At 37.4% G+C, this 17,954-nt stretch overlaps 1 protein-coding gene across 2 annotated transcripts in view; it reads left to right on the forward strand.

The window, feature by feature from the left end:
* tnr (tenascin R (restrictin, janusin)) overlaps positions 1-17,954 on the forward strand; it is a 221,649-nt gene that overhangs the window by 131,741 nt on the left and 71,954 nt on the right. Inside the window, exons 19-21 of one of the 2 annotated variants that reach the window (XM_061920430.1) lie at positions 3,279-3,545; positions 9,364-9,483; positions 10,978-11,121. In XM_061920430.1, the coding sequence (XP_061776414.1) occupies positions 3,279-3,545; positions 9,364-9,483; positions 10,978-11,121 (531 nt within the window). The remainder of the gene's footprint in view (positions 1-3,278; positions 3,546-9,363; positions 9,484-10,977; positions 11,122-17,954) is intronic. The other variant, XM_061920431.1, reaches the window with a different exon arrangement.

Here is a 17,954-nt window from a genome sequence, read left to right on the forward strand (position 1 = left end):
CCAGCGCCCCTCGCAACCTCAAAGGGAATAAGCGGTAAAAAATGGATGGATGGATGGATGGGCATTGGAACTCAAACGCTAGCAAAAGCTGGCTAACCATGGAGATAATAGGAATTGTTGTATTGTATTTATAATGCTCTCCAAAAAATCCATTAACATTAGACGCCGTGGCGCAGTTGGGAGAGTGGCTGTGCCAGCAACCTGAGGGTTCCTGTTTCGATCCCCACCGTCTATCAACCTCGTCATGTCCGTTGTGACCTTGAGCAAGAAACTTCACCCCTTGCTCCTGATGGGGCGTGATTAGGGCCTTGCATGGCAGCTCCCACCATCAGTGTGTGATGGTGTGTGTGAATGTGGAAATAGTGTCAAAGCGCTTTGAGTACCTTGAAGGTAAAAAAGCGTTATACAAAAATAACCCTTTACCATTATATACACACTCTAAGAATATATGTAATGTAATAACAAGCACATTCACAATAACAGGTAATATGTGTTTTGGTCATTTTAAGGGACAGTATTGATCATACTAAAGTTGATATATATATTCTTTAAATTTTCAAGATAATTGACTGATTGAATGTTTGATCCCAATTATATTTATACTAAAACACAAGATAGTAACAATATTAATTAAATACTTAAAGGGCAAAACCAACTTTTACAACCTATTGGTAGCTGTTGTTTTGTATTTAGGATCTGAATAAGTCCTGAAAATTTTAAATTAAACCACGGGGGCATTGTGGGGATACAGTATTTATAAAACAATCTTGCTTTCCTTCACATGAGCCATATACTGTAGAATTCGCCCAATTTGTGCCATTTTTCCCAATTTGTGACATTTTCCTAATCCATGCTCTTGTTGTGGGGCAGACTGGCTCATACATGCACATGCATTTTACGCTGTTCCCATTTCTAATACAAATTAGCGTACAGTTCGAACTTATATCTGTTAGTAGACTCCATATGGAGCGCTAAAAACTACAACATGTCTGACAGAGAGAAAACGCTGTTGAAGTGGAGCCACGTAAATACGACAGCCCACAAAACGGTGAATCCTGAAGAGACAGTCACAAAGCAGCTTGAAGATGGTCTGTAAAACATAATCCATGCCACATTTTGACTAAAGAAACACAATTACATATTGTGTAGATCATAAAGTATTTTAAATGTGAAAATAAAAAATCGTAATATGACTTATTTAAATTATTTCCTACTATTGGCTCTGTTTTAAATCCTTTGTTTTTTTTGTTTTTTTGCCCTTAATGTCCTTAAATAGACTTATTTCCTAAGTTTGTAAACGATACCAAAAGTGATAAAATATATTTGGTAATAAAAAATATCAATCCAACCACTGTAGTATTGACCTTATACTGACGCTATACTGTACTGTACTACACTGGTATCGTTATTGGCGATATTTGTGTCGATCTGCTCACCTCTGTTTACATTCAAGAGCTGTAGATTAGCCGTTAACGGTTACCATATCCTCCTACAGTGTGTAGTGTAGCATGTTTAGCTATTTATTGTCCTCCAGGGATGATACTTGTCAGAAACAAAGTTTATTTGCCGCCATGGAGATGATTATTACTGACTCAGTGCTGTACGTTTGGCTTTTTCACCAGATGTTTTTTGTAGTACACATGTGCCCTCATACATAGAAACACAATGCCATTGTAACGCCACGCTCAATTGAACACAGAGAACATCCCTAAACTATACTAGCACTGTTGCTAACACGAGTATAGGGCTGGGTGATATGGATCAAAACTCTTATTCCGATATAGTTTGGCCCAAAAACTAACCCATAAATGGAAATATTTTTGATGTAACTAAATATCTACACCAAGCCTTATTTTTAAAATTTCTGGACTGACACAGAAACAGGTACCAAGAAGTAAGAAAAGTAGCTTGTGCATATTAGACACACAGCTCTCAGTGCGAGTGATCAATCACTTGACCATTTGGTTATGGCTAGGGTTTAAATTTATTTCAAACATGCTATACAGATGGGCGAAGATTTGACTCTAGTTTTATGACATTTGTATGGATTTATTTTAGGAGAAAAATGCGATCAAAGGGTTCATACAAGTGCGACAGTTTTTTTTTTTTTTAAGTCGCATGGTCTATATTTAGGCGTATTTGCGAATAAATCCATCACACTGTACAGCCGGGAGCGGCTTTTCTCTGTGGAGGTACATTAGCCACGAGCCCTTTTTAGCGAAAATGCTAGATTGCATTAAGGCCGCATTTGTTTGCTTGCCACTTAAAATTTTGCAGGACACAGTCAAATATATAATTTGTATCGCATATTGTCTATATTGTGTAACTCGAGTTCACACCTGACCAAAATACCTCCACCGGCACAACAAACGCAGCTGATATGTCAAGAGGGAACCTAAAAAAAAATATCCAGATATAAATAATATTTTGAGTAGTGTGTTGGTAGGGCGAGTCATACTTAAAAATAAATGCAATACCTTCAGACAGCTTACAGAACGAATTAGTAGATCTCAACCTTTGGAGCCTGCTAATGATCTTGAATCACATACTTTATTTTCTTGTTAATGTATGAATGCTTGGATTTCTTCAGACTGAGTCGCATAATCCATGGTCATTTCAGTCACATTCTAATCTTGCATTTTGGTGGATTCTGCTTTTTTGCTGGTCTTAAAATCCTCTTCATGACTCTTTTGGGCATCAAAATGATGGTTTTGTCAATCTTCGTCTCATCGCCATCATGGCCAGAGCTCCTGTCATCAACCTTTTCATCATTATGGACTTCATCATTCTGTGCAATCTGCAAAACCACTACTAACAACCCCTCAAATTATCGGGCATGAGGGGAGAGATGACAGCAGGATCAGGAGCGGAAAAAGTTAATTACGTGTCATCTTCTCATCGACTTTCACGTCTTGCATTTCATTTTCTGCGCCTGAGAGAACTTGTGTTGAAGAAAAACATTAGATTTTGATCTTCAGCAGTTTGAATTTTAAATAAGAAGCAAATAGCAGTTAGATGTATAACCTTTACTTTGACTGTAAAGTATATAGAAAAGTGCTTCCTGCTTCATGTTCTTTACCTTCATGACATCATCTGCTCTCCTTGTCATGAGTTCTGACAGGACATCTCTATCATCATCGTATTCCATTTCCCATCATGACTTCTTCTTATCATCACCAGCTGTATAATGGATGCTTCCATCAATCAAAGCCATTTCTTCACTTTTCGTGCTCTTGACCATCTTGGACACTTCCCCATTATGACTTTTGACTTTTTAGGGATCAGGCCCGTCTCTCATCTATATTTATCTGAGGTGACCTCCGACTCAGTACTGGTGGCTTGGAGCTCCCCAGCGCCGCCCGCCGATGTTTTCATCCTCAGTTACAGCTCCACGGACGGAACCGACACCTCAAAGGTGACCTTGGACGGCTCCAAGACCAGGTCGCTGGTGCAGGGGCTTCTGCCCTCCACTCAGTACGACGTCAGCCTGATTACAATACAGGGAGATGTTACCTCTGAGCCAGTTACCGCATCACTTATGACAGGTGAGCTAACACGTTTAATGGATACGTATCAGGCTGAGGGTATGCCTATGAGCTTCAAGCACACCTATGAAGTGAAAACATTACTCTTGAAGCTCAACGAGAGAATGCCAAGAGTATGCAAAGCCGCAATATTTGCAAAGGGTGGCTATATTGAAGAAACTAGAATATAAAACATGTTTTCAGTTATTTCACCTTTTTTTGTTAAGTCCATAACCCTCCATGTGTTCATTTATAGTTTTGATTCCTTCAGTGAAAATCTACAATGTAAATAGTCATGAAAATCAAAAGAAAACGCATTGAACGAGAACTTTTGGCCTGTACTGTATGTATATACTGCTTGCACAAAATTATACAACATGTTTCTCGCAGAGTATTAGTCCTGTTTGAGAATAGCAAGTGTTACAAGTTATAAGTGTCATAATCTTATTCCCAAAGAAAGTTTCAGGTGTGTGAAAAAGTTAAAGTCTCAAAGTCTGACACCCACTGGGTGTGGTGAAATACGTCCTCTGCATTTGACCCATCCCCATGTTCACCCCCTGGGAGGTGATCAGTGAGCAGCAGCGTGCTCCACACTCGGGAATCATTTGGTGATTTAATCCCCAATTCCAACCCTTGATACTGAGTGCCAAGCAGGGAGGCAATGTGTCCCATTTGTTGTAGTCTTTGGTATAACTCGGCCGAGGTTTAGAACTCACGGCCTACCGATCTTAGGGTGGACACTAACCACAAGGCCACTGTGTTCCTTTGATTATCGCAAATTTACGATCCAGACACTGCAGTGGTGGGTGAAGTTCCGCAAAGCAGGGATGCTACTTATTTGATGATTTACATGAATATTGTACGGAGCCCCTAAAGCAGGGGTTACCAACGCGGTGCCCACGGGCACCAGGTAGCCCGTAAGGACCAGATGAGTAGCCCGCTGGCCTGTTCTAAAAATAGCTCAAATGGCAGCACTTACCAGTGAGCTGCCTCCAATTTATTTTATTTTATTTATTTACTAGCAAGCTGGTCTCGCTTTGCTCGACATTTTTTATTCTAAGAGAGACAAAACTCAAATAGAATTTGAAAATCCAAGAAAATATTTTAAAGACTTGGTCTTTACGTTTTCAAATAAATTCATTAATTTTTTTACTTTGCTTCTTATAACTTTCAGAAAGACAATTTTAGAGAAAAAAAATACATATTTTTTTTAACTTTTAAATTCCTTCCTCTTCTTTCCTGACAATTTAAATCAATGTTGAAGAATTTTTTATTTTTTTATTTTAAAGAATATTAAATACATTTTAATTTAATTCTTCATTTTAGCTTCTTTTTTTTCAACGAAGAATATTTGTGAAATATTTCTTCAAACTTATTATGATTAAAATTAAAAATAAATATTCTGGCAAATCTAAAAAGTCTGTAGAATCAAATGTAAATCTTATTTAAAAGTGGATTTTAACCTATTTAAAAAATGTCACCAAAACCTAAGATGAATCTTAATCAGGAAAAATTACCAATGATGTTCCAAGAATTAATTTTTTTATTTTTTCAAAAGATTGGAATTAGCTAGTTTTTCTCTTCATTTTTTTCCGTTGAATTTAGAATTTTAAAGAGTCGAAATTGAAGATAAAGTATGTTTAAAAATGTTATTTTCATTTTTTTCGTGTTTTCTCCTCTTTTAAACCGTTCAATTAAGTGTTTTTTTCATCATTTATTCTCTAAAAAAAACCTTCCGTAAAAGGAAATAAAATGCACGATGGAATGACGGACAGAAATACCCATTTTTTATATATATATATATATATATATAGAGAGAGAGAGAGAGAGAGAGAGAGAGAGAGAGAGAGAGAGAGAGAGAGAGAGAGAGAGAGAGAGAGAGAGAGAGAGAGAGAGAGAGAGAGATTTATTAAAGGTAAATTGAGCCAATTGGCTATTTCGGTCAATTTATTTGAGTGTGTATCAAATTGGTAGCCCTTCGCATTAATCAGTACCCAAGAAGTAGCTCTTGGTTTCAAAAAGGTTGGTGACCCCTGCCCTAAAGGGACATAGATGTTTTGCGAGATCTTGCAAATGTTTTTTTTCCTATGTCAATGAACCGGAAGTAAAACAGACACGGCGATGGAGGAGCAGGAGCATGCGGGAGCCTACCCATCATCTGTGCTCTGTTGTTTGGCCACAATACGATTTGATGTCTTTATATGGTAGGCCAATACTAAAATAGAAATCAATAAATTTCTCCCACGGATGATGGGTAGGCTCCTCCATTGCTGTGTGTGAAAAGCGTTATACACGTATAACCTATTTACCATTTATCAGGAACATAGTGCTCTGTGATTGGTCTGTCATCAATCAATAGTGTCCTGTGTAGGATGTTACTTAGGCAAATCAGTTTCACTACTAAATAAATGACTGGTAATATCAAATTTATGTTTTCATACATGTTTCTAAAAATCCACGTTGCACTGAGACTGTACTAAGTGAACTGTAAAGTGGTGGGGGAACACCATATATGTGTTCATATTTGGATTGCCATGATAAGCAGCTGTATCACACTAAAACGGGGTCAGCAACCCACGGCTTGAGAGGCTCTTTATCGCCGCCTTTTAAAAAATGTGGGAAAATGGAAAAAGATTTTAAAAAAAAATCTATATATATATATATATATATATATATATATATATATATATATATATATATGTTTTGTTTTACTTTAGTTTCTGTAGGAGAACAAACATGACACAAACCTTAATTGTTAGAAATCCCCCTGTTTATATTAAACATACTTCACTGATGAGAGTATTTGACGAGTGACCTTTTGTCCTACTATTTTCAGTAATCCTTGAACTCCGTTGTTGTTTGTTTACATGTACTACTTTCTCCGATGCTGCCACAGAAAAACACGTTTTATGACACTTCTTTTTTGTCTCATTTTGTCCACAAAATGTTTTATGCTGTGCGTGAATGCACAACGGTGAGCTTTGTTGATGTTATTGAGTTGTTGGACTGTTAATCAAGCATTTGTGGTCAATGCATGACAACGAGCTAATTAGAGCTGTATATACATATTGCATCATTATGCCTCATTTGTTGGTATATTTGAGCTCATTTAATTTCCTATACTTATGTCATGTGTGTATTTAATTTACATTTGCATTCCTGTGTTGTTTGTGTGCCATGTTGTTCCAGACCACAGCAAACGTTACCCAGCTCGCAAAGATTGTAATAAGTCCATTAGAAGACGACATCATGGCGTTTCCGTAAAACCTGGACACACACGTCTATACCTTTGGCCATTCTGAGCCAGTAATTTCCAGAGGTTATCTCATCCTCTGAGAAGCCTCTTTTTACTAATGATCTTCAATATTGCAAAAATGTGTAAAATTAAAATTAAACTACAACAATTCTGTCAAGGAAGATTTGTGTCAGCCTTTGATAGTAGGCTGCTGTAGTTAATATAGACACTTAAATCATGTGTTGCCTTCATTATAACACTTATATAATGCTTTTAATTTTTTGAAGCTCCGGACAGATTTTTTATTTTTATTTATGGTCCAATATGGCTCTTTCAATGTTTAGGGTTGCTGACTCCTGAACTAAAGACTCTTTACCAATTTCCCAGTCGTCACACATTATTTTTCTATTCATACTGTTTGTAAAAATGTATTGTGTAGAAAAGTTGTAGTATATATGCTTTTTAAATTAAAACTGTTATGATGTATGGCTAAGCTGAGTTCTCTTTGGATCATATTTTGATCTACCATGTCTTGATTTTAAGAGTTTTTCATCCAGGACACACGTAGCTGCTTGCATTGAAAAAGGCAAGAAAATTAGATGATTGTTTTGTGATAATTTCTTCTTAAGTGTGTGCTGATTATTCCTATCACTTTTTATTTAGACTTTTATTGTTAGAGTGTCCGCCCGGAGACTAGGAGGTTATGAGTTCATAACAAAGACTACAAAAAATGGGACCCATTACCTCCCTGCTTGGCACTCAGCATCAAAGGTGGGAATTGGGGGTTAAATCACCAATTGATTCCCGACTTCGGCCACAGCTGCTGCTCACTGCTCCCCTCACCTCCCAAGAGGTGAACATGGGGATGGGTCAAATGCAGAGGATAATTTCCCAACACCCAGTGTGACTGTGACAATCATTGGGACTTTAGCTTTAACTTTTAAAAATATCGCTACATAGCAGCTGCTGTGTTATTATTCTGTGTTACCTGACTCCTGTGCAATCTTCATTAAATAATAAACAAGATTAGCTATCATGCAAGTTTCACCTTTACCAGAGCAAACATATTTAGTAAGATAACCATGCCTGAATGGGCACAACTCCTTTTTATATAAAAGCTGTGGGGTTTTTTCATCCAGGTGGAAACTCACGAATTTCAAAGCCAGGAATTATAAATTACCTCCCTCTGCTCATGAATAATAGTCATTATTCTTTTGATTTGAAATGTTTCTCATAGGGGATAGTGCTTTAATCTCCTCATTATCCACCTCTCCTACTTTCTTTTGTACACCGTTTTCTGTCTTTGACAACTTTATGTGTCGCATAGCTCAGTACCTGCCATCAGTTTAATTGTTTGCTCACATTTTCTTCGCTGTAACCTTTCCCAACACTCTCAGGAGACACATTTTAACTTAAAAATTGTCAGTTTGGGAACAACAGCAACTCAGCCACAAAGTGGTAGGCCATGTAAACTGACAGAGGGGTCAGCGGATGCCAAAGCGCATCGTGCAGCGTAGTCGCCAACTTTCTGCACAGTCAGTTGCTACAGAGCTCCGAACTTCATGTGAACTTCCAATTAGCCCACGTACAGTACGCAGAGAGCTTCATGGATTGGGTTTCCATGGCCGAGCAGCTGAATCTAAGCCATACATCACCAAAGCCAATGCAAAGCGTCGGATGATGTGGTGTAAAGCACGTCGACACTGGACTTTAGAGCAGTGGAGACGCATTCTCTGGAATGATATCTCACGCTTTTCCATCTGGAAATCTGATGGAAGAGTCTGGGTCTGGAGGTTGCCAGGAGAACGGTGCATTTTGGACTGCATTGTGCCGAGTGGGAAATTCGGTGGAGGAGGAATTATGGTTTGGGTTTATTGTTCAGGAGTTGGGCTTGGCCCCTTAGTTCCAGTGAAAGGAACTTTGAATGCTCGAGGATGCCAATTCCATGCTCCCATTCTTGTGTGAACAGTTTGGAGCGGGCCCCTTCCTCTTCCAACATGACTATGCACCAGTGCACAAAGCAAGGTCCGTAAAGACATGGATGACAAAGTCTGGTGTGGATGAACTTGACTGGCCTGCACCCGATTGAACACCTTTGGGATGAATTAGAACGGAGACCAAGAGCCAGGTCATTTCGACCAACATCAGTGTGTGACCTCACTAATGCGCTTATGGAAGAATGGTCGAAAATGTCCTATAAACACACTACGCAACCTTGTGGACAGCCTTACCAGAAGAGTTGAAACTGTAATAACTGCAAAAGGTGGACCGACATAATATTGAAACCTATGAGTTAGGAATGGGATGGCACTTCAAGTTTATATGTGAGTCAAGGCAGGTGGCCAAATAGTTTTGCAATATTGTGTATGTCCTTCCTTTCTCCTTGGCCTAATGACAGTTTTGACTATTCAAATGTGCTGCAAAATGTACTTTTAATGGTGCTTGTTCTCCAAAAGTGTTTGCAAATTGCTGTGTTTGAAATTCATAATGTGCACTTAGAGCTCAGTGAGTCACAGATGTGACCCATGAAGGCATGGTTTTACTCAATAATTGCACAGGTTAGTGCATGGTCAATTGCGTGCCTGACCAGAGTGTACTTTACAGGTATGGACCCACCCAAACAGATGACTGTGTCTGCCGTGGCCGAGGACACAATGACCGTTTCATGGATAAAACCGCTGGCTCCATTTGAGTACTACAAGTTGTCCTATCAGTCAGCCAGAGGTAGTGTACCCGACTTAGATCATGGGTGTCAAACTCTGGCCCACAGGCCAAACCTGGCCCGCCTTGTAATTTAATTTAGCCTTTGAGGCAATATCAATTTAGCATTAGGGCTGGGCCGCCGGTTTTATACGGCGTCGGTGCCGCTGTAACACCGCATTCACCGCTAATACACATACTTGCCAACCCTCCTAATTTTCCTGGTAGACTCCCGAAGTTCAGTGTCGCTCCCGAAAATCTCCCAGGGCAACCATTCTACCGAATTTCTACCGATTTCCACCTAGACAACTATATTGGGGGCGCGCATTTGAGGCACTGCCTTTAGCGTTATCTACAACCTGTCGTCACGTCCGGTTTTCCTCCATACTAACAGCGTGTCACATAATATTTGTGGCTTTTACACACACACACACACACACACGCACAAGTGAATGCAAGCATACTTGGTTAACAGTCATACAGGTCACACTGAGGGTGGCCGTATAAACAAATTTAGCACTGTTACAAATATGCGCCACACTGTGAACCCACACCATACAAGAATGACAAACACATTTTGGGTGAAGATCCGCACCGTAACAGGAGTGCTGGCAAAAGCACGACAAAAGCTAGATGGAGAATCCCTCCAGCAACTCTACTATTCACTCATTTATCCCTACTTAAGTTAATGAGCATAAGTTTGGGTAAATAATTATAAAACAACATACATCCCTTAACAATCTTACAAAAACACACACTTAGAATTATCCGTAATGTGGGGTTCAAGGAGCACACATATAGCTTATTTTAAAGGTCAAAACTGTTCAAATTTCCTGATTTAGTAGCATATTTGACATGGCTTCTAATGTTTAAAGCAAGAAGTTATCAATTGCCTGCAGATATTCTAAGTTTATTCATAGATAGGGATGTGGGCTATAACCCCAGAGAACAAATAACCGGCACCCCTTTCAGCACTAACTCTTCCGGGAAACTTCCAGCAAACTGACCAATAATTAACGTTTTATGCATGCATTTTCTCTTGCTACTTCAAAGCTTGAATGTTTGGTTCATTCATAATTGTTATTTTAGTTTCAAATTTATTATTAGCCTGTGTAAAAAAAATGATATTTACCTCAGAAGATTGCAAATAGAAAAAAAGGCATAACATTTTTATTTAAATTGTATTTGATATGCCATTGATATATTGTTAATCATTATTATTATTATTATTTGAAACTGGATTTCGCATGTCACTGAAGTTATATAAGCCTTGCTTGTTCAATATTTAATGCAAAACTTGTTTGGGTCCTTATTAAAAGGTTAATTTGTTCAACTTTGGCCCGCGGCTTTGTTCTGTTTAAAATTTTGGCCCACTCTGTATTTGAGTTTGACACCCCTGACTTAGATGTTTGCATATTTCCGTGAGATAACTGTATTTGCCCTAATGCATCATTATGTGTTGATGGGTTTGATGATGTAAGTGGCGACAAAGCCTGTGTTTTTCTGTGTATGATGCAGGACGAGTGGACAGCGTGGTGATTGACAGCGACGTGACCAACTACACCTTGTCTAGTCTGTTCCCCGCTACTGAATATGAAATCAGTCTGAATGCTGTCAGAGGGAGCCAAGAAAGCAAAATGGTCACCGCCTCAGTCTTCACAGGTAGGGACAACAGTTCTATAGAGTCAACACAAAGGAGAAGGAGAAGCTTCTGAAAATAAGTTTTACTTGATGGGGACCATCTTTTTAAATATATTATGCTCAGATTTCTAACACAAGTGCTTTTAATTGCAAAAAATGTTTGCGCCAAATTCGACTTAACACCATAAAGTTACAGTGGATTTTTTTGGAGAGCACATTGACTGTGTGTGAAATCAGTCTGACTTATGAGGGTCAAACTCAACAATAAAAGCGCCATCTTGCAAAGTATTTGTCGGGACATTAAAAGCATCTGCAACACAGTAAGGGTGCATGTTTTTGGGAAATTAGAAGAGTTTGCTTGCTGGTAAAGAAATTAAGATATGTGATCATATACTCCATGAGATCATACTGCAATGCAACCTCAAATCACATGCTTTAGTGGTTTATATCCTCTTGAAAATTAACGTCATGTGGCAGAGACGTTTGTTTTTGGTGTTTTCCTTTAGTTAAAAATTTCAGGAAAAAAAACTCACTCTCAGAAGGATTATATTGGTGGACCAGCCTGGATACCGCTCATGGTGTGTTAGCATCAACTTTGGTGTTAACATTACGATTAAATATGTATTTTTAAGGGTGTCAAACAATTTAAATATTTAATTGCGGTTATTGCATGTTGCCCATAGTTAACTCGTAAATAAGCAATCTAACATCAGATCATTATCAAGTTTTTATTACCATTAACATGTGAACGTAAACCGGTTTGCTTTTTGCAAATGTTGGTTTATTAAAAATGTTTTTGAAAAGCTCAACACAAGAAACTCTTTACAGAAACACACAGGCCTTTAGGACCTTATCGCACATAATACCTGACAAAATGTGAGGCTCACTACTGTTACAAACTGGGTTTTGGACGTGGTATTGTGATTTTTGCTATTGATTACATTACTTGGGAACACTGACAAAGTTAGCAATACCAGACGATACATATACATACATACATACATACATACATACATATATATATATATATATATATATATATATATATATATATAGATATATATATATATATATATATATATATATATATATATATCTATATATATATATATATATATATATATATATATATATATATATATATATATATATATATATATATATATATATGTATATCTATATATATCTATATATATATAAAAATATATATATATATATATACACATGTATATATACATATATATATATACACACACATATATATATATATATATATATATATATATATATATATATATATATATATATATATATATATATATTAGGGCTGTGAATCTTTGGGTGTCCCACGATTCGATTCAATATCGATTCTTGGGGTCACGATTCGATAATGTATCGATTTTTTTTCGATTCGATTCGATTCGATTCTCGATTCAAACATGATATTTTTCCGATTCAAAACGATTCTGTATTCATTCAATACATAGGATTTCAGAGGGATCTACCTCAGTTTGCTGTCATGCTAGCAGAGTAGTAGATTTTATTTTTAAACTTTTATAATTGTAGAGGACAATGTTTTATCAAATGATTGCAATAATGTAAATTTGTTTGAACTATTAAAAGAACCAAAAATATGACTTTGAAAACATTGGACACAGTGTGTTGTCAAGCTTATGAGATGCAATACAAGTGTAAGCCACTGTGGCACTATTGTTCTTTTTTTTATTTTTATAAATGTCTGATGATAATGTCAATGAGGGATTTTTAATCACTGCTATGCTGAAATTATAACTAATATTGATACTGTTGTTGATAATATTCATTTTTGTTTCACTACTTTTGGTTTGTTCTGTTTCGTGCTTGTGTCTTTATTGCAGTTCTGAGTGTTGCTGGGTCAGGTTTGGTTTTGGAATTGGATTGCATTGTTATGATATAGCTGTGTATTGTTTTGTTGGATTGAATAAAAAAAATAAATACAAATAAAATCAATTTAAAAAAAATAAGAATCGATTCTGAATAGCACAACGTATTCCATTCGATTCGTGCTCGAATCGATTTTTTCCAACACCCCTAATATATATATATATATATATATATATATATATATACACACATATACATATATATACATGCACTAGATTTGTTTTGCACTACCTATGTTTTCCTTATTTTAACTCTAAGCCAGCACATCACCTACAGAAAGTAACAATCTTGCAAATATTGTGTTAACTTTGACAGCCTCAGTATTTTTATAATGCTGCAAACGTTGCCAGTACATCCCCAAGGACTTCAGGTATCAATCAGGGCTAATTGGGCTGTTAGTCTCATTTAGTCTTTTTGTCACATAATATAACAGTTTCCCTGAAATAACCTTTAGCGGTGTGTTGGTAGAAAATTAGTGTAAAAATGACTCCTCACAAACACACACATTATAGCAAATCGAAGGCTACATCTGGCATTGTGGCAACAGATGAAAACGTCGACCCCGTGACCCAGTAATTGGTAACCTATTCCAAACTCCATCTCACCGCGTTCTACCTCTTTACCCTCCTTCGCCTCCTGTTAAGTCTCTGCCCACTTTCTGTCTCCCTACGCTTCGTGGCTCCTTCCCAAATTCTCCCCCATCCCCATCCCTGAGAGGAGGATTCAACTCTGATTATTTTTCCAATTTGAATGGAGCGGCACAGCGCGCAGAAATATGGAACACACTTCTCGCTCAAAGAATTTCCTTCACCTAAGATTAACACACTCCCCGTGGTGTATGCATAATCTTCAGAGTGGGTATGTGTGAGGGAGGAGAGTTGAGAAGGTGTGTTTGCATGTCAATGAGACCTGCTTTTTCCCAAAGAAAAGCCAGGTTCAGAAATCCATTGCGCAGGAAAAAAAAAACACAAAGACTTCTTTCTTACCTTTCTAATCTTTGTCCTGTTGTGCCCCCCACAATTCTCTATTATCAGACACTAACAATCCCGGTGTGCTTACAACGAGCAGCACCGCTGGGGTTGTAACAGGCTGAAAAGAACATAAAATCAAGCTTGTTAGAAGTGGTAAATAACATTCTCCTCACAATGGCCAACCAGGGATCTTTTAAAGCCATTTGTTAGCAATAACAAACAGGATTTACAGTACAATACTTACCCAACGTCGTCTGGTCAAATATGCCATGGCATTACTGTTTTATTTACCGGAGTAGATTAAAAATCAAGGAGCCGTACTTTATTTTGCCAGCGAAAAATGTTGACATTAAATTGACTTTTTAACTGTTAACAAGAGGCTCATAAACAAAATGGAGTTTGACTATAAATATCATTAAAATATGTCTAATTTATCAGCGTCCCAAACAACATTTAGCCTGGACCTAGGGCAATTTTAGAGAGTGGCTGCTTAGTACTTGGGCTTAAGCCCAGGATGTTTTTTTTCAGAATTTAACTTTTCAAAGAAGAACAAACCCTCGGAAGTAACAGGCTGTAAAGAACCGTATTTTTCGGACCATAAGGGGCACCTAAAATCATTTAATTTTCTCAAAACTCGACAGTGCGCCTAATGTACGGAATAATTTTGGTTGTGCTTACCGACCTCGAAGCTATTTTATTTGGTACATGGTTTAAGTGTGACCAGTAAATGGCAGGCACACATAAGAGATACGTGTAGACTGCAATATGATGGCAGTCACACAAAATAGATACGTGTAGACTGCAATATGACCCAAGGAAACACCACCAAAATTGTATATGTTCTATTGAAAATATAGGACATTACACACAGTGCTCAAAATCTATCAAAATGTTTTACTACGACTTTGGTAAACTATGAAGCCGCATCGCTTGATGGATTGTACTGTGCTTCAACATACAAGTATTATTATGGCGTGTATAAGGTAATACATATTATCTGGCGTTTTGTTTCGCAATATTGTGCAAAAGCAACTTTTTATACCTTCTGGTATCTGCTGATCTGTATTTGGGATATGCATAAGTCCTGAAAATTTGCCCTCCTCCGCTTTTGTAGTCCGTACCGATTTTTTTCTCTATCTTCTTGTTATGGGACTTTCATTCTCTGCTGTTGCCGTTTCTAATGTAAAGTAGTGTAAAGTTATTACTTTTATCAGTCGGTAAACTCGCTATGAAAACGCTAAAACATACCGGTGTAGTGAGTTTACATCATTCACCCAAGGAACTATAGTTATTAGAGAGTTCCGGTAGGACTGTTTTTCACGGGACACATTGTTATTTGCACTAGTGAGCCACGGATGAGAAGATGCTGCTCTGTTATTGATTTAAGTAAAGACTGAATGTCACTGAAACAGTTAGCCCCATTTTATGACACTTCTTCCACCCCCGTCCTTGCACGCTACACCGCTACAACAAAGATGACGAGGAGAAGACGCTGCCAAAAGTGAGCCACGTAAATAAGACCGCCCACAAAACAGCGCATCCTGAAGCAACTGTCAGAAAGCGGCTTGAATATGATCTGTAAAACATAATCTATGCAACGTTTTGACCAAAGAGCCACCATTACATGTTATGTAGATCACAAAGAAAATTAGACCCGCTCATCGGCAGTGTCCTTATAAATTGGTGCGCCCTGTGGTCTTTAAAAATACTACTATTTTGTACAGTGCTAACGTTCTCATATTTTAACAGAAATATTTTGCTAAGTTCTTTAATTTGCTAAAAGAAAAAACTATCTAATTTACTGCTCATTTGCCTGTAGCTTAATGACACATAGTTGGCAGCTAAATTAGGAGCCTTTGTTTGTTTACTTACTAATAAAAGACAAGTTGTCTACTATGTTCATTATTTTAATTTCAGGAAAAACTTGCAATAAGAAACATATGTTTAATGTAACCTAAGATTTTTTTTTTAAATGTAGTCAATAATGCAATTTTTTGTGGTCCTCTTTATTTAGTAAAGTACCAAAAAGCATCAAAATACATTTTGGTACCGGTAACCCTAATAAGCCCATGGTTCAACACGAACAAAAAAGTAGCGGCATATATTCGAGAAATTACGGTAATGTGCCACGCCACCTGTTCAATAAATATATTTTCTCCACCCCTTTCTTCAACAAAATAATACACAATAATACCATAATAATACAATTCCTATTCCAAAACCAAACCCAAAGCAGGCCCAGCAACATTCAGAATAGCAATCAACAGAGCAATTGAGGTACATAAACATGACACAAAACAATCCAAAAGTAGTCAAACAAAAATGAATAATACCAACAATAATATCAATTTTAATAAGAATTTCATCAAAGCAGTGATTAGAAATCAAATTAAATTGAAAAAAGTACAGAGACTGAATCACTGACACTGGGGATTATTTGTTTGGGCATTCCATTTCACGGAATAATACGCAGGCGTTTAACTTTTGTCAAAATGTTTTGGTCAGAAACCAATTCCTACTAAAAGTGGTGCGTACAAAAACCAAGGTATTGTCTTCTTCGATTTATCGCAAACGCTGTTTTTGCATGGCTGTCATCCACCCAATACTTTTGAGCAGAGCATTGCAGCGTTGATAATGGTAAGCCCGGAGCACAAGCAGGTAGACGGGAATGTCTTTCTAACGGCTCTTGTCTGGTGTACATAATGACCGGGGGCGCCGCACAAATCAGACTCACCTCACGGCCAACCGGGACAGCTGGTGTGTTCCGCAATGAACCGCCAAAGGACAAATAAAAAGCCTTTTTCCTGAAGTGATGTGTTCAAGTGCATAATAGCGCGCCAACACTCTGGAATTAAACTTTACAGGAAGTGTCTCGACTTGTTGTGTCCTTTCCAAAGACACTGTAGTTGGCTTCAATGACTCGGAGGCATAATCAGAAGATTGAGCACGCTGATTGGATTATAACAGACCTTAATAAAGGAGAGTTGCCTGTTTACCATGTTTTTTCGACTCATTCTCCATCGCCCGTCTAATTGACTGAATAAGCCTCTGAATAAATTGCTTGAACCTTTTTGCAATTAAAGTAATGACTTTATTCAGGTTTTCCCATCTGTGGCGGCGATAAGGACTCCAAGGTACCACAGTACCTCAACAAGCACAGCGTCTTTGTTTTATTCTAACCAGTATTATTCATTTACTTCATCCGGGCAGACAATCTTCTGTGTTGGCTCGCATCTTCCATGCTGCTCCAAAATAAGGCGCCCCAGGGGGGGGGACATTGAAAAATTGAGGTCAAAGGTTTAATTAAATCCAAACTCGGTGTTGGCGTGTCCGTTCGTGGGAGAATAAATTTAGGGAAAGGGTTGAGCAGGTGAACGTATGTAGCGTAATTCTCTGCTAATTTCACTTTGAGGTGGCAAAGTCGCATTATGAAGCGAAATGTTTGTCATCCCCGCTCATATGTGGATGATGTCACGGTTTAATACAGTGGTTCTCAACCTTTTTTAGTGCTGTACCCCCTGTGAACATTTTTTTGATTCAAGTACCCCCTAATCAGAGCAAAGCATTTTTGGTTAAAAAAAAGAGATAAAGAAATAAAATACAGCACTATGTCATCAGTTTCTGATTCATTAAATTGTATAACAGTGCAAAAATATTGCTCATTTGCAGTGGTCTTTCTTGAACTATTCGGAAAAAAAGATCTAAAAATAACTAAAAACTTGTTGAAAAATAAACAAGTGATTCAATTATAAATAAAGATTTCTACACATAGAAGTAATCATCAACTTAAAGTGCCCTCTTTGGGGATTGTAATAGAGATCCATCTGGATTCATCAACTTAATTCTAAACATTTCTTCACAAAAAAAGAAAACTTTAACATCAATATTTATGGAATATGTCCACAAAAATTCTAGCTTTCAACACTGAATATTGCATTGTTGTATTTTTTTTTCACAATT

This window comes from Nerophis ophidion, linkage group LG14 (genome assembly GCF_033978795.1).
Source record: "Nerophis ophidion isolate RoL-2023_Sa linkage group LG14, RoL_Noph_v1.0, whole genome shotgun sequence".
In the NCBI taxonomy this organism is placed as follows: domain Eukaryota; kingdom Metazoa; phylum Chordata; class Actinopteri; order Syngnathiformes; family Syngnathidae; genus Nerophis; species Nerophis ophidion.